Source organism: Lichenostomus cassidix, chromosome 2, assembly GCF_008360975.1.
Source record: "Lichenostomus cassidix isolate B80296 chromosome 2, HeHo_3.0, whole genome shotgun sequence".
NCBI lineage: Eukaryota > Metazoa > Chordata > Aves > Passeriformes > Meliphagidae > Lichenostomus > Lichenostomus cassidix.
Window position 1 is genome coordinate 13,322,425 of NC_139482.1, and position 22,212 is coordinate 13,344,636.

General features: G+C 39.1%; 1 protein-coding gene across 12 annotated transcripts in view; it reads left to right on the forward strand.

The window, feature by feature from the left end:
- PARD3 (par-3 family cell polarity regulator) overlaps positions 1-22,212 on the forward strand; it is a 441,649-nt gene that overhangs the window by 318,865 nt on the left and 100,572 nt on the right. For 10 of the 12 annotated variants that reach the window (XM_085050357.1, XM_085050358.1, XM_085050356.1 and 7 more), the window contains one exon: positions 7,075-7,185. The exons of 1 other annotated variant lie outside the window; for it this stretch is intronic. In XM_085050357.1, coding sequence (XP_084906483.1) covers positions 7,075-7,185 — 111 coding nt within the window. Of the gene's footprint in view, positions 1-7,074; positions 7,186-8,989; positions 9,394-22,212 lie in introns of those variants that run through there. One more of the 12 variants, XM_085050365.1, reaches the window with a different exon arrangement.

The following is a 22,212-nucleotide window of genomic DNA, read 5'->3' on the forward strand; positions in this document are numbered from 1 at the left end:
CATTTTCATGAGGTACCTATGACCTTTTTTAATGTGCTTTGCTTGGTTTGTGACAGCTGAGTTCTCTGGGAACCCTCCTGGCAGGGGTCTTGTGCTGAATGTTGCACCAGAAGGATTGCTGCTTTATTTATAGTTTTAACATCAGCAAAGAAATCCATGGGAAAATGAACTTATAAATGTCTGTTTTAATTATGCCTGCCAGCTCCTGCCTCAAGGTGCCTGCACATCAGTGCTTCTGTGTCATCTTAGGACAGTGCTGCTGCTGAGTCACTCCAGCAGTCATTCCACTCCCTCCAACAAGTAGAATTTGATCTACTAATTTGATTAGTAGCACGTGATAACAGGCTATTTGTAGAAATCCATTGCAAATATGTAAATGTTTACACTTAAAAACATGTTTTTAAAAATAGCACTTGCACAACTTTGCTTGGAAAAGAAGGCTTGTAAACCTTCAAGTCATCACTAAAGAGGGTAGCTTTTGTTTGTGTGCTATGTTAAATCCTTGTTTTTGCTTATTTTATTTATTAGCAACAGGATGATTTTGTGTGTCACAACAATATGTCTCAATATAAATCCTATGGTTTTGCTGATACAGCAGAATGAACAAGATTACAGAAATCATTGCAAAATCGTTCAAGTAGAGTTGCATTATGTGTGTCTGTGTGTGTGAATTCTGCTTGCTACTATGGGGAAAAGAGCATGCCTTGAAGATAGAAAACACTGACAAAATAGCTCAAGACACTTATCATTTGTTAATTTTTAATGACGGCCTTTTTTTCTATTAAGGAACATAATGCTACTGAACTTCTGTCTCAATCAATTTTTGTGTTTTTTCATTAATCAACTAATGCATGTTTCTTCTGTAGCTCTTTATTCTAATGAAATATGTGGATGATTTGGCAGACGACAATGATCTCATCAGTAACGCATCAGAGTAAAATCCATTTAGCAGATTACGTGTGTATTATTTTTGTTGTATCAAGGATGCTGATATATATTCTTTTAAACTGAATCTGTTTTTGAGATAACTTGTGAGTGTGGAATTTCTGTTGTTACCACTCATCCAAGCATCCTCCTTGCTTCACTTGTTCTATCTGTATGTATGCCTGTTTATGCAAAATCATTTACGTGTTCTTTTTGTCTGCATGCGTGTTTTACGTACATTTCACATGTTCTTTATATTGATGGCATCATGTTGTAGCTTGAGCTTGTTCTTGAAATGTTCTGCTGTGCTGTGTTCTCATACTGTTCAGTTGCTCTGATGCACTGGCCCAAAGCCACTGAGGCACTTGTTAGTCAGTGCCTCTCTGCTCAGAGTGATGGACTTTGGATTAGGTCACCTCCTCGTTGGTGACAGTCATTCAAGCGAGTAAGCTTGAAAGTGAGCCAGCTGGGGACTGACAGAGAGGTTTGGGTATTCATTTTAGTTTGATTAGATTATCCAGAGTTCATGAGATTTCCTATTTGAGGGTCAAGCTTATGGCATACAGGTCTATGTTCTCATCTTTTTATTAATAATAATGTGACAAACCAGTATCATGGAGTCTGAGGATGGTCTTTTCCTCTGATGTGACTTGGCTGTTATCTATTAGAGATCGTACATTTAAAAGATGGTCCTCTTACAATTTTTAATTTCTTCACTTATTCTGGTTGCTGTTGTTGACTGAACTGTGGATCTGTGAATATGACTATGAGCATTTACACTTACCTTGGAACTTTCTCCAGCCCTTAATGTAAAAGGAGAATTAAGAAGATATAAATTAGGTGGAACTCTGGAGTATCTTGGCAATTAGAGTGAACAAGATTTCAGCTGCTCTCTTTTATCAATTTCTCACACTCTTGGACAGATAGGGTATATTTAATTTACAACCTGTATTTCAATTAGTCATAGAAGTTTTTTCTTTGCTTGTGCCAGCTACAAAATAAAATTAAACTACTTTTTAGCTATACCTTTTATAACAGGGTTTAAATGAGAGAGCTTCTAAATAAAGAAGCTGTTACATGAGGTAAACATTGTTAGTATTATGAAGAGATTATCCTATAACCATACAGTTTGTGTCCTCAAAGAAGTATTCAGCTATATCTCTGAAAGGAGATGTTTATGAACAGAATGGTATTTTTTTTATTACTTAGGATTTGGAGGAAAATGTGCACTTCTTTTTACTCTTTATTTTCTACCCTGAGTAATAATATTCTGTGCTCTGCTTCTCAGAATTGAGATTGAGGGAGATGGTGGCCACAGGTCAGTGTTGTGCTTCTGTGGCTGCAGGTGCTTCAGAGTAGCTGCTATAGCTCAAGCTTTAGCAGCAGAGCTGTTCTCCTCATGAATGTTATATCTTGGTGAGGCAGCAGTGTATGTAATTTGGTTGCACATCATGTAGTAGCTTGTGCCTGTGCATTGGTATCTTGTGCAGTGATTTAGGCTGTGCTTTTAGAGCTCACAGTCAAATTGTTGGCACGGAACATAGCAAAAGAAAAGAGCTTGGAATTAAGATTCTCAAGACTGTCTCAACATCAGTGCCACAGGTGCTCCTTTTCTGCATGGTTTTGTTTTTTAATTCCAAAATTAGTAGTTTCTACCTTTGTTTTAAGCCCTGTTCTCCTTTTCACTAATGCAAGGAGCACTGCTGTGCACAGATGCTGAGCGATGGAGTTTTCATGCCTGTATCAGAAGGAAAGTTGTAATTTCATTTGCATTTGTAAGAACTGCAACAAGTATCCCAGCAGCCAGCCCCACAGCAATGAGAATGAGACCATCTCAGGTTCAGACAAGCGCCTGAAAATCACCAAGTGCTTGAGGCACTCTCTAACCAGCTGTACACAGCAGAGAAATGCTCCTGCGTCTGGGGAGGGAGCAGCAAGGGCTGGGATCACAGCACTTGGCTGTATCCTCAAGGCCTTACAAGAGTCTAGAGTCTCTGTGACACAGGACAAATGGGTGGTGATTTCTGTTTGACAAGGGAGATAGCTTTGATTGCACTTTGTGAGTTTCAGTCTTAGGCTGTTCTCAGTGACTGAGCAGTCACTTCAGTGGGAGAACTTCTTATGTGGGTGTGCAGGCCATTCAAAATATGGATTATGGAAAAAATAGTATTGGAAGCAGTAAGGTTCCAAATTTGCCATGGGTCATGTATGGGACATACATCCTAATTCCATCTGTCCTTCATTTTGAGTACCTGAGCAGTAGAGTTAAGATTCATTATGATGCAAAGTGGCTTGTGGGGAAAGTGTCACACACACTATTATTCATGGAGCAAATCAGGGACTAGACCAGTTGCACTTGCAAGGAGGTGAAACTTTTACATAGGTAAGCCAGATCTTTTCATTGAGTCAATGCATTCAATGCAGGGTGTTGTAAATGCTGCAAGTAATTCTGGGGACCTGACCCACAGTTTTTCTTCTGTCTCACAACTAAACAAGGGCCACCAAACAGCAGCAGAAAGGGCTTTACCTCTGGTTGTGGAGACAGTACAGTGCACAGTAACTGTGGGATGTGTATTTGGTGTTTTGAAGGGATATTGCATAGTCTGCTTGAATTTCAGTGATCTGAACAGCCTTATTTCTAAGTGTCTATTTTGGTTAATATTCATGGATAGGAAACATCACTTATATGAGTAGGAAACATCTACCTGAGGAAACTAGGACAGGTAATTTTCAATAGCTTGACACCAGTGTAGTCACACCACAGTACAGCTGATGGAGTTTTAACAGCTGGCTTTAATGTTGTGCCTCAGCATTGCTGGATGTTACATTTCTGTAGTTAAACTTTGCTTGAATATGACTGTTAAATAATTTATAAATGTCTGTTATAAATTTGGTGGAGAGAATGCTGATTTGGGCTGTGGGTTTCATTATGACTGTAAATCATACTTCATAGAGCAAACACTGTTAATAGAAGTAAATAGCAAACACATTTATTGCTAGCAAGAGTAATCTTACCAAAGACTCTGAATGATGGTTGGAGTGGGGAGTGTTGGCTGCTCCTACAGAAATAAAGGATATGCGTGGGGCTCTACAAATGTATCTCCATCACAGTTCTTTTCAGCACCTTTCTCAAGTGCTTGGTGGCTCTCAGCATCTTCTTGAGATGCTGTCTTAGCATCTTCTCAAATCTTTGTGATTGTTAAGCCACAATTAACTCAATTGTGCATTGTGCTAAAACCACGAAGCCACAGTCAGGGAGGGGGGAGGATGGTGTTTGCTGTTCCGGATTCCATTGTAGGGACAGTGCAGTTAATGTTGCTGAACTTGTTACAGGCAGTGGTGATTATGGCAGATACATCACTTCTGTGGGTGACAAGGTCCAGAGAAGGCACCTGTGCAAGACCACCATGGTTCATACTGTGCCAGGCTGTCCACTGCTGGGATGACCACTGAGCTGGTCAGAGATGGACACTGGAAAGTCTCCGGTCAGAGTGGGAACAATGTGGCCACCCTTTGAAATGCCTGGGAAAGAACCAGAGCTGTCCTCCAGAGACTTTTATCAGGATGGTCCTCAGGGGCAGAAGGAACATTAATTCCTAGATGATTGGAAGAAAACCCTGGGAGAGAAGAAGGGTTGTTGCCACAACTTGCTCATGACTCAAAGCAAACTGAGCCCTGGTGCTGCTCCAAGTGCTCCATGTGTGGTGCCTTCCTGTGCCTCTGTGGGAATTCACACAGCCCTGTGTGCTCTGGACTTGTGTGGTTGGATCTGGAAACTCAAACCATTGAATTTTGCTAGGTTTGCATTACATGTTAACATTAGAAATGCTCTCCCCACAATCATGCAGCCTGACTAGACATTTACTAGATTGCTTACAAGGATTATTAGAAATTTCCTGTGTACTTTATTTTTTTAATAAGGTATTGATTTCACTATATATCTGTTCATACTTGCAGTGAATTGATTTATGGTGGCAGATATTCTGTTTTGCTGCCAAAACCTAATGGGCAATAACTAATTCAATTTTTTCTTTTTTTCCCCATTTTTTTAAACCACTATTTCTTTTTCGAAAATAAACTGGGTACTCCAGAATTTGATTCCTTTGCTTTGCCTGACATTTTAAATGGGTTGAGGAAGGACAGGAGACAGAAGCAAATGTGAGCATCCCAGAGATGCTGTGCTAGAGTGCCACATATGTTGCTTGTCTCCTCACAGCTCTGCATGTTCCGTCAGTCAGACCCACGCTGCCACCTCAGGCACTCTCTGTATCAGGGCAGAATGGCTCAGTTCCACTGTTCTTCTGCCAGAACTCCTCTCTGGGCTAGAGGTTTTAGGGCTATTTTAAATTAACCAATCTCCTTTGTCTGATGTGCAACATGCAGGACTTGATTTGAATCTCTTGTGTCATATATGTAAATGCTTTGTATAATGGTTTTGACTACTTTCTAATAAATAAGTGGATGTTTAAAAGATACATGTTGGTGTTTTGAATGACTGAATTTAAGTAAATCAGTTTTACATGTAACAGGTTATAAAATCAGAGACTTTATATCCTACTTTGTATTTCTTAACCCTTTCATGTCTTCTGCCTGTCCCCTTTCAGGTGGTTATTAATGGTGGTTTTAGTTTTCATTTGCCTGAGTTACTTTGGAAATGAGCGTTCTGGGAACTGTGGAGAATGGGCACACACTTTAAAGTTCATGTACATGCTCCTATGCTGCATATTTGTGTTTTGGTTTTAAAGAGCTGCCCTAAGAGCTGTAAACATGATTACACAATATAAATAATATCTATTGACTGAATGGCCAGGAATTAATCATTCTGCAGGGTTGCTGTGTGATGTGACTTCAGCCCTCACAAGGGCTTTGTCTTAGAATCAAAAGGAACAAATGGGAAAATATTATAAATGCCTGGGGAACTCTAAAATATTTTAAAGATGTTACATTAACAGGTCAGAAGGAAGTTTTCTGAACTCTGGTTTATTTCACTGTTTGTGAGCATGTGTGGTGCCCTGTCTGCATTATTGCTGGACATGTTTGATTGCAAGTCTCAGTGCTTTAATTTCACTTTTGATGTGAACCTGAGTGTGAAGTCCCACAGTGTCAGTCAGCTCTCAGATGAGCATTTGGTATAAAAAAAGTAAAATTCTTGCTGCTTTTGGTGTGATGAATGATGCAACATTTAATTGGTATATATACTGTTTAATACATATGTGTTCACCCTTCTGCCTTATATAGAAAATTTTCATCTAAAGTTTAGATCTATTTAAAGATTATATTCAAGTGTTTGTTTGGTTCACTCTGTACGAAAGTCATTCCTTCCAGAATAGGTCAGAAGTGTCTTAAGAAATATGAATAATTCTGTCCTAATAATAACCAAGTATCTCAAATGCCAAATTCTTCACTCCCTGAAAGTTTAAAGAAAACAGTGGAATGTGCAAATATGGAAGAAACCTAATACATTTGAAATGTAGCCTTTAGAGGGGAAGAGGAGATGTGAGGAGGGCAAACTGTGGGTTGGCAGCACCCAGCTCTGTCTAGGACAGCCCAGACAGCTCCATCCCTCCATCACCCTCCCACACTGGAACACCCTTGGGGAAAGAGTCATGAGTAAGAAAGTTAAAAAAACCCGCTTGGTGCTGAAAAAGAATAAATTGAGAGTTTTGGATGGCGTCCTCTGTGTGGTGAAACAACCCTTGCAGGGTGCAGGGGGTGGTGCAGAGGGACCTGCAGCTCCCTCTCTCCTCAGGTTCACATGGGGAAGCTTTAGTTTAATGCAAACCTGAGCTGTGTCCTTGGGCAGAGATGGTGTTCCAAAACATGGTTTGACTGTTTAGGAATAGTGACCCCAAAATCCTGGCATGAAAGAGAAATGTGGTCCAATTATTATTCGTTTGTTCTGTTCTTCAGTGAGGAATTCTATAAACTTTTAAGAGGAGTGAAATCAAAATAAAAATAAAAAAAATTATGTAAAAAACCAAAAACAGAAGCAGCCTGAAAATATGAAGAATTGAGATTCTGAGGTCTTTGTACTCCCTCTTCCTGGTTTCCCGGCAGTTGTTCTTGGAGAACTCTCTTTGTCATAGGAAAAGGAAAATACAGTTTTGTTCATTTCACAAGTTAGATTCTTTTTTTGTGTGTTATTAACAGGTTTGGCAAACATCGCAAAGATGACAAGAGTGAGAAAACTGGTAAAATAAAAGTGCAGGAAGCTCTTACTTCAGAAGAGGAGAGAATACGAATGAAGCAAGAACAGGAGAGGTAGACTTCAGTATTTGCTTAAACCTTGATAGAGAGAGTTTGTTTTTTAAATTAAATAACTGAAGTTCAATTTTCACTGATGAAATTTCCCCCATGTTGATATGTTTATACACTTTAAATAACAAGACAAAGCTGGATTTATTTTGGACATTAGTATGAACAGCTCCTTTGGCTGTGTTAAGCATCTTTTATAGACCCAGAGCTCCCTTACTTATTGAGGAGACTGAAGTAATAAAATGAAATGCTTTCTCTATATATTCTATAAATGATTTTATTGACATTTTCAGAAAACAAATATTTATATAGAATGAAGTATGTTTTGTATTTTTCTTCAAAATTGTGCCTATCTAGATTTTTCAGTGATAAATTTAGGAAAAGCATAAAAATTATATTTACCAGTATATTTGTCACTGGAGTTCAGTCTATTTATGTGCCATGCAGTCTGTTTATGGAATGATATGTATATTAAACCGCTAATTGTAAAAATGAGTGGTGAGTACCTCTATTTTTCCTTGTCAGCTTCCCTTAACATAAAAAAAACTATATAATATATATGTCATATGCTCTTCTCCATATTTCCAGTCTACTTTTCATCCTGTCTCTTGTAGTCCAGATATTTGGGGCCTAGACTCTGGTGTCTCTCAGATCAATATAGTAAAAATCTTGAGAAGCTTAGGTTACTAATTAACTCATACTGGGGGATGTGAGTGGAGAGACGACCTCTTTGAGCAGACATCACTTCAGTAAGGAGACAAACTTTACAAAGTTTGATTGCTGAAGGGTAAATAGAATGAGACACATTCAGCAGTGAAAGTGAACTATGTGTTAGAATGATTTATCTAAAAATCATGCCAAAGCTCAGCCATAAATTTAGGATTGATACAGGAACTCTGGGGGGAAATTTTGTTGTCCTTGTACAGGAGATGTTACTAATTAGTCATAATGATCCCTTTAATCATCATCTCTATGCACCTTGGTCTTCTGCGGGTAAGAATGAAAGTTCATGAATGGTGGCTTCATCATTAACAGCTCAGTGGAATAGAGAGCCACAGTTATTCTTGTGTAGACTCCTCAGTTAAACCTAAAATGGTTTTCTTTCAGTTCTTTTAGGGTTGAGTGATTTACATTCCAATTAAGGCAGGCTGGGAGTTTATTAGTTTAACTTGCAAACTCCAGAAACTTCATCATTTGTGACCATCTATTTAGATTATACCATGGGAATTTTTTTACTCTTTAGCAGATATACTATCATAAATTGATGTAAAAATTTATTCTTGTCTTTCTTCATCCATTCTGATTGTAGAGGGTGGCTGGATTACAGTGCCTAGATTTTTTAACTTGTCTGAATGCTTTTTACTTTCTCCTTTTTATTAACAAAAGGGAGGCAGGGTCATTAAATTTGTTCCTGTTTTTAACAGTAAAGTGCTTTCAGATTAAATGGTAAAGAGGAAGACTGGAATTGAAGGAATTAAGTGATGAGGGTGTTTGTGCAGCCAACTTCCCTTCCCATGGATAGAGCAGCCACAGAGCTCATGCCAGGGGTGCAGAGCCATGGAAAGCTGCCTTGGTTGCTTGGGCCAGCTCAGGACAGGGGATGGTTGGCCAGACAAGCACCACACTGTGCCCTGGCTTCACACACTGCTGAGCCCCAGCTGGCCATGAGGGTTTCTCAGTAACATTAGGTCCCCAGAAAATCAGCCATATACATTTATTAAAAGGAGAAAGACTTGCCGCCTGAGTTAGTAACGTTTTCTCTCTCTTCATTCTCTCTCTCTGTCTCTCTGTGTCTCTCTGTCTCTCTCAGTAAGAATGGTGAGAGTATAGACTGTCCATGTGATGATGTAAGAGAGGTTGCAATAGTCACGCTGGGTACCAAGGTAGAATTATGAAATTCTTTGTATAGCCCCCAATGCATGGAGCAAATTCCTAATTCCTGTCCATCAAGTTATGCTAACCAATTTAAATCTTTCCTGGAATCTCACTCCTTGTGTGTCATAAAAACAATTTTATGTGTTCACTGAAACTGCAGAAAATGCATGTGCCAAACCTTCATAACAGCTTGATGTTATAGTAACATGGGTCCTTCTCCTCCCATTACTCTCTTTCCCTGTGTATTTGCTTTCCTTTGTGTTATGTCTATAAGAGAATGCAACTTCTTTGGGGTAGTCGCATGTACAACTAATAAAAGATAATAAAATAGCAACCAAATGTGTGAGGTGCTTCCTTATGTTTCTGGAAAATTCAGATGTTGATTTGGTCCATAGAGACTAAATATTTTTGCAGTTAGATTGCAGAGAGTTTCCTTTTGATCCTGTAAAATAATGATGTTAGATACATGCTGTTAATGAAGAGTACTCTTGCAAATTAACTGAACAATCCCTCAAAATGCTTACTACGAGACAGAATAAAATATTACTGTCAGAGTTGGCTCATGATGGCTGCTATTTTAACTTTGTTTTCTGTGGGATTTTTTCTCCTCAATCTTTTTAGCAGTGCAATTCACTTGTTCTATTTTACTGAGTATTTGATACTATATATCTCTAAAATGATGCAATGCTTTGGGGAAATAGGTTGGATTTAATGAATTTACTATGTATGAGAGGCTAGGAGCAAAATTCCTTAGGGGGGTCAGAGAACAGCCCATTAAAAAATCAATCATGCCCACAATTTTACGGAATTATTATGCCTTTACTTAATAATTTTAATAGTATTGTGCTTACAATAGTATTTTCTTTAAAACCTAGCATTCATATGGATTATGCAACAAGAAAATGAATGCTCTTTAATTTAACATGATTATATTAATAAAATGGCCTTTTATACATATGTTATTAATAATAATTTCTTCATTCTGTCATTCTTTGATTAAGAAGTGTATCTCTTAAACTGTGTGTCTCTTAAGCTACATCCTATATATGTTGGATATATACATGTATGGTGCGCATTCACTGACAATCTTAAAGTAATTTTGAAGTGAATATGAAGTTATCTAGTTGAAAATGCAGCCAGCTTTCAATGACAAGGGATACTGGAGCAATTAGGGGTGTCACCTGATGAGACCACCTCATCTGATGAGACCACCCACTAGTCTTACCAAAAATTCTCAAGTGAAATACTTGCTATTTGTAAATTCTCCAAATGCTGGAAAAACAGTTCATCCAAGGCCATAGAACATTGCCCCATGTCATTATGCTTTACTACTGGTTTACTCCACAAAAACAAGTTTGCTTGCATTATCCTTGAGTATCTGCCAAGCACTGATCTGCAAATCCAGCTGGGCTCTGCTGTGCAGTTAGAAAGGGTCCTCCCCAGCAGTGCACCAGTCAAAAACTCAAGGCAAGACTAGGTAATAGGTTTTCTGAATGTGGCCTTGAGTGCCTTAAGAAAGTCTACACTGCAGTCTTGAGGAAGCTGAATAAGAACCAAATTCAGTTAGCTCTATTCCTGTGCCAGATAGCAGCTGTTTTACATATATGCTAATATTGAGCTCCTCTTTGCCGTGTGGTCATCTTGTCTATCACTGGACTGCTCAAACTGCTCCACTGCATTAACTTGGATAGGCTGAGAAAACAACCCTGAGTCCTTTGTGGTTTTGTTATAGAAGGTCTTTTCTCAAATCCAGAGTCTCCTGATGCACCTGTGGTTTGCACATCTTCCTAAGATCTGTTGAATTTTACAGACAGGAGACGCATGCAATATCATGAGCTTCCAGAGATGCTTCTAACTGGTTATAGTTTTGTACAAGCATTGTAATGTTGGATAGATTTAAAAGGAGATTTTGAAACTGATCACTGACCAAGAGGAATCAGTTCATATGGGTGGTGCTTGTGCTGTGCTGCTGCATCTAAACCTCTGAAAGTCCAAAGACCTTTTCAGTCTAGAAACTCTCTACATCTGGTCTTTGAGGGTGTCCCAGAGTAGCTTTGTGTAGCCAGTGTGTCCATTGATATTCTGAACCTGATTGCCCTGAAATGTTTTCTGAGTTCTTCAAGGCCCTTTAGTTAGATGTGAAGAGAGAACTGTTCAGAAAACCTACTGCTTTTCTCTTCTAGTTGTTATTGGTGGCCTTTGCTGGAGAGAGACATCTCTCCAACAGCAGGTTATGATACTTTTGTTTCTCCCTCTTTTACCCTTACATTTTTCCTTCAATTTCATTTTTTGTTGTTTTGGGCTTTTTTTTTTTCTTTCTTTCCATTTCAACTTTGTGTTCATTACACAATAAATCGTCAGCAAATCCAAAACCTTTGCCTGTGGTCTTCCCTTCTTTAGCACAGGCATGTGCAGTTCTTGGCACACACGGCAAGGCGGTATGTGCTGGCTGTCTTCAGCCTTGGACTGACTTCCTCTAGCTAAGAAAGTTCTCCCTGACCTGAACAACTTCACTCTTTGTACCCGGCTAGTAGATAACAGAGGAATGAACTAAACATACTTCTTCGTGAAGTTTTTAAGAAGTTCATCTGAATCCAGCACGGTTCAATGCTGGATAATACTTAAAAGATGAAAGTTGCAATTCTCTTGTAAGCTCATGATTCAGAGTTCCTGATCCATCTATGGGCAAACAGTGCTTATGCTGTAATCCGCCTCTAGAGGCACTTCCTCCTCTTGGAAGCAAAGTCTAGAGGATATTTTCTCTGTTTGGTTAATACACTGATTTAAGAGCTTTGCTAATGTTCTGTAAATCTCTGTGTTACCACAACAGTGTTTTAATCTTAGTATTGTATTCTTGCTCAGCTTCCACTGAAACGGATGCGAAGCCAAGTGCTTAAACACCTGTGTTGGGAGGATCAGTCTTAAGGAGATAAGGAGAACCCTTTCGGGAGAGAATTGAAGTGTTGTGCTGGTGGAGCGCTGTGACAGGCTGCGGAGATGCTGGGAGGGCGATAGAGCGGTCAGATGGGGGCCTGTGGAGCCGGGCTTTGCTCTGCCCTGTCATCGCAGCTGCACGATCGCAGATTCTGCGGTCAGTTCACACGGCAGAGCTGGCTGCGTGCTTAGTTACCGTCTGGAGCAGAAACCTCCCGCCGTGCTGGTTTCCCCCCTTTCTATTTCGGAAAACACGACCTTTTTTTCCTGCGGGTTACAAAGGGAGCTCCATTTCCATAATTCCGCCGTCGCTGTCCCCCCGGTGCCGCCAGCTCCCGGTGCCTGGGGAGCGGCGGGGCCGGGAGGGGGAGCTGCGGGCTCGGCGCTGCGCCCGGCCCGGCCCGGCTGCGGGCATCGGCTCCGTGCCGTGGGCTCTGTGCCTTGGGCTCCCCGGGATGGGCTCGTCCTGCCGCGCCTGGAGCCGGCTGTCAGCTGGGGACAGCTCTGCGAGCGGCTCGGGCTGTGCCCTGTGCCCTGTGCGGTGTGCTGTGTGCAGTGCCGGCCGGAGAAGCAGGCGCTGCCGGAGCTCAGCGCGGGGCGGAGAGGCTCTGCCCGCACCGCTGGCGGCTCAGCTCAGGCGGCTGTCCGCAGCTGGCACGTTTGCTGTTACTCCTGGAGCTCCATCAATAGGCTGACAGCACTTTTCTGTGTGGATGTAAACAAGGCTGCGAGTAGAGTGGGTGTCGTTCGTGTGTTATTTTTCCTAAATTTAGAGTGTAACATTCTGGCTGCTCATTAGTAGTTAAAATCACACTGATTTCCTTTTTTTTTATTTTTGGTCCCCTGAAGGATTAAGTTATTCCATAAAATGCTTCCTGTATTATATTTTCCTAAGGGTATATGGGTCTTTATCTCTAGCATGTAATAAACTTCTCTTCATCCTTCTCTAGTACCATTAAAGCCACAAGCCCTTTGTTGTAAAAGTATACTAATGAATAGAAATGTTGCAACAAGAACAGAAGTCTTGTGTTTTCCCTTCATCATGCATCATCCATTTTAATTAGACGAAAGGGTGGTGAGTACTGTGACAAGAGTCTGGAATTAAAATCATTAATTGATGTCAAGCTGACGAGAGACTGCTAACATGAATTTACTGACAGCAGGAAAGAAATTAACCTTATTACTTTATTTAGTACATTGGGACTATTTATTATATTTCCCTATGTAAGTTCAGTGTGTTCTGTTAGTGATGATAGAGAAAGACAAATAATTAATAAAACCTACGTAAAGATTTATTGCCTCCTATCAATGACATTTGGATGAAAACCACGTCAATAATTTACAAAAAACAAACCCACCACATCCTTCTAATCAATGTAACTCATCAAAAATGTTGCAGCAATATTTTTGATATTATAAATGAGTATAACAGGCTATGCTCTCTAGCCAAGTAGAATTGCAAAAATGATTTGATTTAAAACCATGCCTTAGTTTCTTAATGTCAGTGTTGCAAAAAATGAAACATATTTTCTGCAGCAATGACATTGATTGGAATAACTGTCTGGTTTGATCATCATTGGAAGGTCAACCTAACAAAGATGAGTTTTAATGTTAAGCATCTTTATTCTTTAGATGAAAGAGTACAGCAGTGTCTTACAGAATGACAGCAGCATCCTATAGATAATTTGTGACCCAAAGGTCATAATAAAAGAATAGAGGGGAGGTCATCCTGTAGTAAAGGCCATCTGGAACTGTTAAAGTATCAGATGGAGTAGGGGGCTGAACAGCAGGACACTCTTGGTGTCTTTCCAGATTTCCCAGAGAGACCATAATATTTTTATTGGAAAACCCCAACTTTTTTCCCCCTTAAGCAAAATATTTTCATCAAGCGGTTTCATCTTACTTTAAGGAAAACAGACAACATAGTGTGATAAGGAAAGGATTTTTGTTTCTTATGTTGCCTAAGAGTTAGCAGTGTTTTTGAAATAACTCAAAGGTTCAGCTTTACTTTTTCTGCTGCTGTATTTTGATGCCAGTTAACAGCTTTCAGAAAAACTGTTACCTCTAAAATCATTACTACTGCAAACATCCTGAATATAAGTAATTTGTAAAGTTTCCTGTTAAAACTTTTTCACCTTCTTCCCATCCCATAACCAAGGAGAGGAAAAGTTCCTCAGTGATCAGGAAATCAGAGCAATATGTTTCTCATTCTCACTTATTTTGTGATGGGGTCTGCTTGTCTCAGTTTCATTGAGATTTGTAGCATTGTTTTTGGCAGTGGTTTTTTACATAATGGATGAGGGTGCAGGATATGAAAAAAAAATCAATGGCAATAATTTTTGAAAGAGAACACGTAAGTGAAGCATGAGAATAGTGAGCTTTGGAAAAACATTTCAGGCCAGTTCCACTTCATAAAAATACTGACTTCAGGAGCTATATAAATTGAAGCCTTTGTAGAATAGTAGTTACTGGAGTAGTTTTTTAAACAAAACACTACACATTGTCTAGCTACATATTGTAAATACAAAGATTTTAAGACATCATGCTAAAAGTATATTTTCTCTATTATTTCTCTGTAGTGATTCAACACATTACACTGGGCAAGGTCTGGGCAAGTCTCTTGCAATATATTGAAAAAACATAATTTAGTTGATCTTTATAGTATTCTGTGTTACAAATGAGTTTAAGGTGTCTTGCAGAGCATATAAATTCAGTGCTCTCTTAGACATACCAGTTCAGATTAAAATGTTTCACTTTAGAATGCCAAGAACTTTAGGCTAAGGCAGCAGCATGTTCTCTCATGTCATATGAGCTCTGCTTTAGTGGCAAAGTTACTATAGCAAATACTTACTTGGAAATTAAAAAAGCTGTACCATAGTTACTAACTTTCTGAACTTATGCTGCTGAGTTGAACAGAACTCAAAACCTATCAGGTTTTCCACATTGCACTACAGGAGTCTGCTCGACAGAAAAATAAGGCACTAATCCGACTCATTTTTTCTTAAATACAGCAGCAAGTATTTGACTAGCCAGAAAGACACCTAATGATACATTCCTAACAGGCAGATCAATCCTTCCTCCACACCACAGTTGCAACCTTTATTTTGTAACCAGTTACTAGAACAGACCTTTTATGCCTTATGAGAGGCCCGGCTCTGTTGCTGGCCATGCTATAGATTGGTGCTCTCTGTACTGTGACCCAGTAAGGTTTTAGAAGTGAATCCTCAGAGATCTTGTGGGTGTGAGCTATTTGTGGGTACTGAGCTAAGATATTGACTTATAAGCTATACTTTTTATTGGTTTGTTTGTTGGTTTTTTTTTTCCTTTTCTTTCATCTTCTGTGTATGAGATTCACATAATCCTTGCTTTGTTGTGAGGTTTTTCATTGCAATTTTTTTTGTCATTTCATACTGTTTCATTTTCCATCTTCAAGATTAGGCTATTTTATACATAGTGCTCTAGAAACACAGAACAATGGACCTGAAATAGAGCCAGCAGCAGAATTTTGTACCCACTTTTGTTACTAGACTCAGCTAGAGGAGCATGGCTGGTGGATAGGCTCAGCTCAGCCAGCTGATGACAATATTGTAGCTCGACTTCCAGTTGCTGCCTGCAGTATCTGGAATGACTGATTTGATTCATGGGATGATATATGGTACCATTTGATATGTGGTTTGCCTGCATCATCTGTTTCTTGCACACACGGGAACAGCTGCTCCTTACTCATCTAACTGCAGAATTCAGATGTTACCCACCAGTGCTGCTTTCTGAAATTGTTCTCCAGTTGGGGAAAAGAGATCTATGGGAAGAAAAGGTCCAAGCAAGTCTGCATGAAGGAGGAAACCAGAGCTCTTAAAGGAGCTGGATGGAAGAGGAGGGATGGAAACAGGAGTTTGTGCTTCAGCAATAAGTTGTGTTTCAGCGATAGTTGAATATCATGATCTACTTCCTGTCTACTTCAGTCCAGCAAAAGAGCTAAATAGGAGACTAGAGCTAAGGTAAACTGATAATCAGGGACCTTTGTCACAGCTGTAAATATCAGTCTTTCTGGCCAGTTTTGTTACGCAAAAGAAAAACTAACTTCCATTTTACTTTCAGACAGCAATGATGTTCTTTGATGCAGTCTAGTTCCCAGCAGGGTAACAGTCCCAGTTGCTCATCTGGGTGATCCTCCACTGCTGGGGTCACTGACCCTTGCATCAGACATGAAAATAAGGACAGAAAATTTCAGTTGTGATAGTGTTTGTTTTGGAGACAGGAGGACTTACACTGCCTATGTACCTGAAACATTCTCCTTTGGTTGAAGCATATTCTTTAAAAAAAGCACAGCAGAAAACCCCTCCACCCCAAAATGTGGCAGACTGTTAACTGCAAAGTGTGCTGAAAGCTCCATTGAAGTGTAAGATAATTTGCAGATTTTTAAACTCGAAGTAAGCAAGGATTTTCACTTGTTTTCTGCAACATCCAAGAAAGCAGGTTTGAGGTACTCTGCTGGGGGGATGTGTCTTCAATTTGGAAAAACAAAGGGTGAATCAAGAAGGTCAGGAGATAAGGAAGGATGGGGGTGAAATATATGAGAGATTCAACAAGGTTAGAGGAAATAATTTTAATGTCTCCTTTAGTTTCATCAATGTCACTTGATTTCAAATTGGTGTTTGCACTTCACCTGCTCATATGCATAATATTTACTTTCTCTCCTGCATTTTTTGATTTCTTTACGTCTTCATTTGTATTTTGCTGCCTTCTTTAATAGCCTTCTTTAATATAACTCCTTATAAAAATGAGCATAATGTTCTCTTCTTAATATATTAAGGCACTTAAAGTAATCACCTTATCACCTTTATCCTTCACCTTTTTTTTTTTTTAACTGCAGCCCTCCTGGGTTGTAGCTCATTAAACGTTTTTGAAATTCTCATGCATCTCTTCTGATTTGAGGAGGGGGGATCTTCAGAGAGACAGTAAGTACTATCACATATTCTAATTGGCAGATAGGCTGTGATTGTTGAAGGAGAAAGAAAATTAAGACTGTCTGATTATGTAGATACATTTCTTTAATTTAGAGATGATGGGCAGCCTTTTTTTTAAAAAAAAAAAAGAACAAAAAAAGGAAAAAGTAGTCCCTGTTACATTTCTCAGCTGTTGTAGAACCAATATGTAGGAAACATGTATGTAAAATTTCTGTGTAGGTGCAGAATTATAGATCTTTAAGATCTATAATGTCACTTTTTCAAGGTAGGATCTGCAAGGTATGCCATACCTGCAAGATGTTTGTTTCATCCTGTTTGGTAGTGGTTTTTTTTTTTAGTTTACAATTACATAAACTCTACAACTTCCTAAAGCAGTCTCTTCCACTGCCTTTTGTTTAGGAAGTTGCCCTGCTCGCAGTATTTAATCTCAATTATTCTTGCTCCAGTTAAATACCTAACACATTATTCTTTTCCTCCAGTGTCTGTAGACTGCTGTTATGTCCCCACTCTGTCTTTTTCTTTCCCAAACAGCTTGATGTTGCTGACTCATATCTGTTACCCAGTAGAACTTCCAGATCCATTCCTGAAAAAGCAACTCACAGATTTTTTTCTCTACTTTTAATTGATTGTTTAATTATTTGAACTATGTAAATTATCTTCTAGTTGCTCTTATTTAAGTTAATTCTATTTTTGAAGTTTACTCTGTATTTCAAGAACGTATGAAATGTTAATCCTTTCTTCCAATGTTCCTTCATTTGGGTTTTCTGCAGATTCAATAGTATCCTAATTAATAATGAAAACCCTGAGTAAATTCAGAGTGATCCACATAGAAAATATCTCAATCTGTCCATTCTGGTGACTGTGAATCTATTCTCTAGATATTCTGTAGGAGCAACCTGGTTCAACCTATCCCATCCATCCCATCCCAGGCTGTTTTTCTTAGCCTGGGACTGTTTCTGCTCTGTTCACAAGGCCATTTGCTGTGTTTCAGAAGGGAATCTGATGGACTTGGCCACATCTGTTCTTGATAACTCTGTGGTGGCTACTGCTTGTCCCATTATCTCCTCAGTGCTTACCTGTAGTTTACTTAAGAAGGGATTGAAGTTAAACTCATGAGTCTTTAATTCTCCTCCTTCTCTGAAGTATGTTTTACTTTTTCTAGTTTTTTAGTATTTTAGCTGTCCTCAACAAGTTCTCCTGGTTGCTGAAAAAGTCTGAGGCTGCCTCAGACAGTCGTGTGTGTCAGATGAAGTTCAAGTACCTTAACCAGTTTCTAGCTACTTTTTTTTTGCTGGTATATTGAAGTTATTTTTGTTATGGGTGGTAGTCAATTATGCTGGTCATCTGCTTGCAGTCAACCATTTCAGTGAAGACAGATGCAAAGAAAAAAACCATTAAGCCTTAGGTCTCCTCAGCATCATCTGTCAATATCCTTCCCTCACTGCCACGCAGGGGAGCAACCTTTTCTTTGCTCTTCCTTTTACTGCTAATGCAATTACACAATGATTTATTGTCATCTCTAAAGCTCCCTGCTACTTTTATTTCACATTATGCCTTGGCCTTTCTGATTTTGTCCCTGTATGCTTGTGCAAACTGACCACATCTTGCATGTGTTTCCTCATGTGTCTGAGGTCAGAGGATGGTCATATTTCAGTCAACTGGCCACACATGTATATCTATAGCAGATAAGGCAGAGGTGTTAATATTTTTCTTTTAATGACTTGAAAAATGTTGGTCTCTAGCCTTTCAATTTAAATATTATACTCACATAGCAATATTTTTGGACTTTTTTTTTTAATCTGCTTAAGTTTTAAATGAAATGTGGGGAAATGAGGAAAAGGAGGTGTCTTTCTTACTTGCAAGCTACTGCTGTTGGTGGCCATGATTATCCATCCTTCGGAATGATTTTCCCAGGAAGGCAGATGGCTTTGCTGAGAGGTGGTTATAACTGTGATAACTGACTAGCTCTGATCATGGTAAGAAAAGCTAAGTGTCATATGCCCGTTCAGAGTGAAATCGCAGTAATGCCTATAATCAAGGTAGCCTCATTAGAAGGGTAGTTGTCAGAAAAATTCTGCTTGGCTCCAGACAAAGGTCAAAGAAAAATACAGGAGAGGACAAACTCCCATATTGACTTGATTGCCAAAAATTAGAAAAAGGGCCATTAAAGCCCTGAAGGCAGTTGAGGAGATTGGGGGAGGAACAGCGAGACCTGGCGTGCTGTGCCTGCAAGGTATTTTTCACTAGGGAAGAAGGAGGGGACACATTTGACAAGATCTGGCTGCTGGCCAATGCACTTTCTGACCTCTTTATTAGAAACGATATCTGGCAAAAATGGGACTGAATGTGTTCATCCCGCTGGACTAACTCGAACAAGCTGACTGGCTCTATAAACGTGTCGTTGTTTTTCTCTGTTTCCAATCCATCATCCTGCACATGCCAGTCTGATGGTAGAAGAACTGAGAACTGGCAGCCGTGAATGGCTTGTCATTTAGCTTCTGTCCTTACACAATGCTGTTTCTATCCTTAATAAACATTGTCAGCCATCTCGCATATGTGGAACTGCAAGCGTTCAATACTGATTTTGTAAATGAGTGAGCCTCGGTGGAAAAGATGAGGGTGTGGATTATCACTTGGGCAGTAGCTGAACCCTGGCAGCAGCAGGAGGATTAATTGAATTGCCCAAGCAATTGCACACCAGAAACAGCAGCCAACTTTGTTTCTGCTCTTAGGGGAGGGCATTGCTGCCATTGCAATGGCAAATGTAATGTACTAGCCATGAATATCCTTCCCATGCTGTGTTCATCAATTAAGATAAGTAGGGGATTTTTTTGCAAGGATCTAAATCACCAGGATGAAAAAATCCAAACAAAGGAGACTGAAGGTCCCAGGGGATTTGGGATATATTTATAGTTTACTCCTAATTTTAGATGAAATTAGGGTTGATTTCTTTTGACAGCTTCGCTTATTCACTTTTACCAACAACAGCTCAGCCAGCTCCAGAGATTTGACTTTCCTGTTGCTGAAAAATGTTAAAGTTTAGTTCAGAGAAATGCTGTAAACATTTGGCTCAGGATGGAATTGAATCTCAAATTAATACAATTATTTAGTACCCATATATAAGTTACATGGCTAAATGCCCTTTGTGGTCAAGGATGGGCTACTCAACACAGTTGGTAGAGCCTGGAGAAGGGTTTGGCCTCACCTTGGAATGGTCACTTTACAGATGTTTGGCTGAACTGTGTGCTGGACCATGCAGCGGCCGCCTGATGTATCTTGACCAGCTCTCCTGGGAGTTCAAAACTACCTTGACACCTAAAGTTAGGTGCCAGAAATAGTAGTTTCTGTCATCTGAAAGCTGAATATCACTCACAGTTTTGAAGAAGGGAACAAGGTAGCTGCTGTTTGCTGGGGACAGCCATGCAAAAGCTTTTCCCTTCCTTTGTGACCACCATTTCATGTGCATAGGAATTGCTGTACAATGCATATGTCTATCATTACTGGATTAGCTTGCAATGAAAAGCTCTTCTAACAATTATAGGAAGTTCTGCTGCTAACAATATTGTCATTTGAAGCAGTTATCATTAGCTTTTGAATTGAATGGCACACAAATGCATGAGGATAGTTTATACTTTACTGAACATTGTAATTTGAGTCTCAAAAGCATGACAATACATTGTTGACATTTTCAGTATTAACACTTCAGCAGGAAGGGTTTAGAAACTTCTTGGGATAGCTTTTGTGTAAAAGTTCAGTTTTGTTCAAACACTGAAAAATTGATTAGCAGTTTTTGCAAAAACTCTTTGACGATGAGAAGAGTTATGTGAATGTTAAGCATTATTATTATCAGCCCCCCACAAAATCCTTAAGAAAGCCATAAATCCTCGAAATTAGCTGATCTGAAATCTCAGACATATGCATTTTTAATGTGCTGTGTCATGAAGGAATACAATTCAGTGAGGACAGCTTAATACACTTACTCACATTATGAAACCAAAGCACTGTGGTCAAACACTTCTCCAGACACTGGATTTCAATAGTGGGTGTGTTGCTGATTAGGGCTGAAGTACAGAGCGAGTTCTAGGTTCTCATCTGTGCTGCACAGTGTGTTTACATAACCATTTTAATCTTCCCCACAGCAGTCTGTGCTGGCATTTCCCATACAGATACTTGATGTGCTAACAAATGATTTCGGATATATCATGCATATGCACACAGAGGGGCCAACATAAAATATAGCATCACATTAAGTTCATGTCCTTATATAAAAATATATTCAGAGTTAAAAGCTATTATAATTCAAAAGGGATAGTGTAGTATTCAGCTGAGAGCTCTTACTCTTTTCAAGAATATGCCTGCATATTTTTCCCTAGTTTTTTGGTTCCTTTAAGTTGAGAGACATAATGTTTTAATGTGGTATGTCCTTGAAAAGGCAAAACCTGATGTATTTTAAAAGATATTCAAAAATATGGTAAGCAGTCAAAATGCCTATACTTTTGTTATGTGAAAGTGCCATTTTCACACTGGCTTAAGTGTAAAGCACAGAAGATTAATTAAGATAAAAAAATCTGAACAATTTGGGTTTCAGAATAGTCAGACATCTTATACCTTTAATTTTAGTGTTATCTTTTGTTAGATGTTATTGCAAATGGTTCGTGGGTACTTTGTAGTTAACAGGAAGATTAATAATGTGTTTAGACTCTGATTTTTATACTATTTATGTGTATTAAGACATTGTATTAGCAATTGTAGAAAATGTTCTAAAAATTTTGCTGGTGGATGTGAACATAATTACTTGCATAACACTTCAACAATCAGTTCTTTCCCACTTGAATGGGAATAAGTATTCCTCATGGAGCCATGCATGGGAAAATCAGAATGCTCTGGCTGCAAATGACTCAGCATCCAAACTATTAAAGAGCCAATAAGCAGATGCATGAGAAAAGGTGGTTCCCATTAAACAGGGAACACTCATATCTGCACGTGTGGAGAGGGATGTGATCTTCATGGTCGAAAGTGACATAAATTCACTACCCTCTCCCATAGCAGTTCATGTAACAGAGGCAGATATCTCCAGTAACACCAGGTAATTTTGTTTTATAACCACTTCAGGTTAAAATGTTTTCTTCTGTTTGAATTACTTCATGCCACATTATTGTTATACTGTCTGATTTCATGCACTGAAATTTTAGTTATCTAAAATATGTGGATTTTTCCTTCAAGTTGGTGTCAGACAGTGTTCCGGTATATGATGATA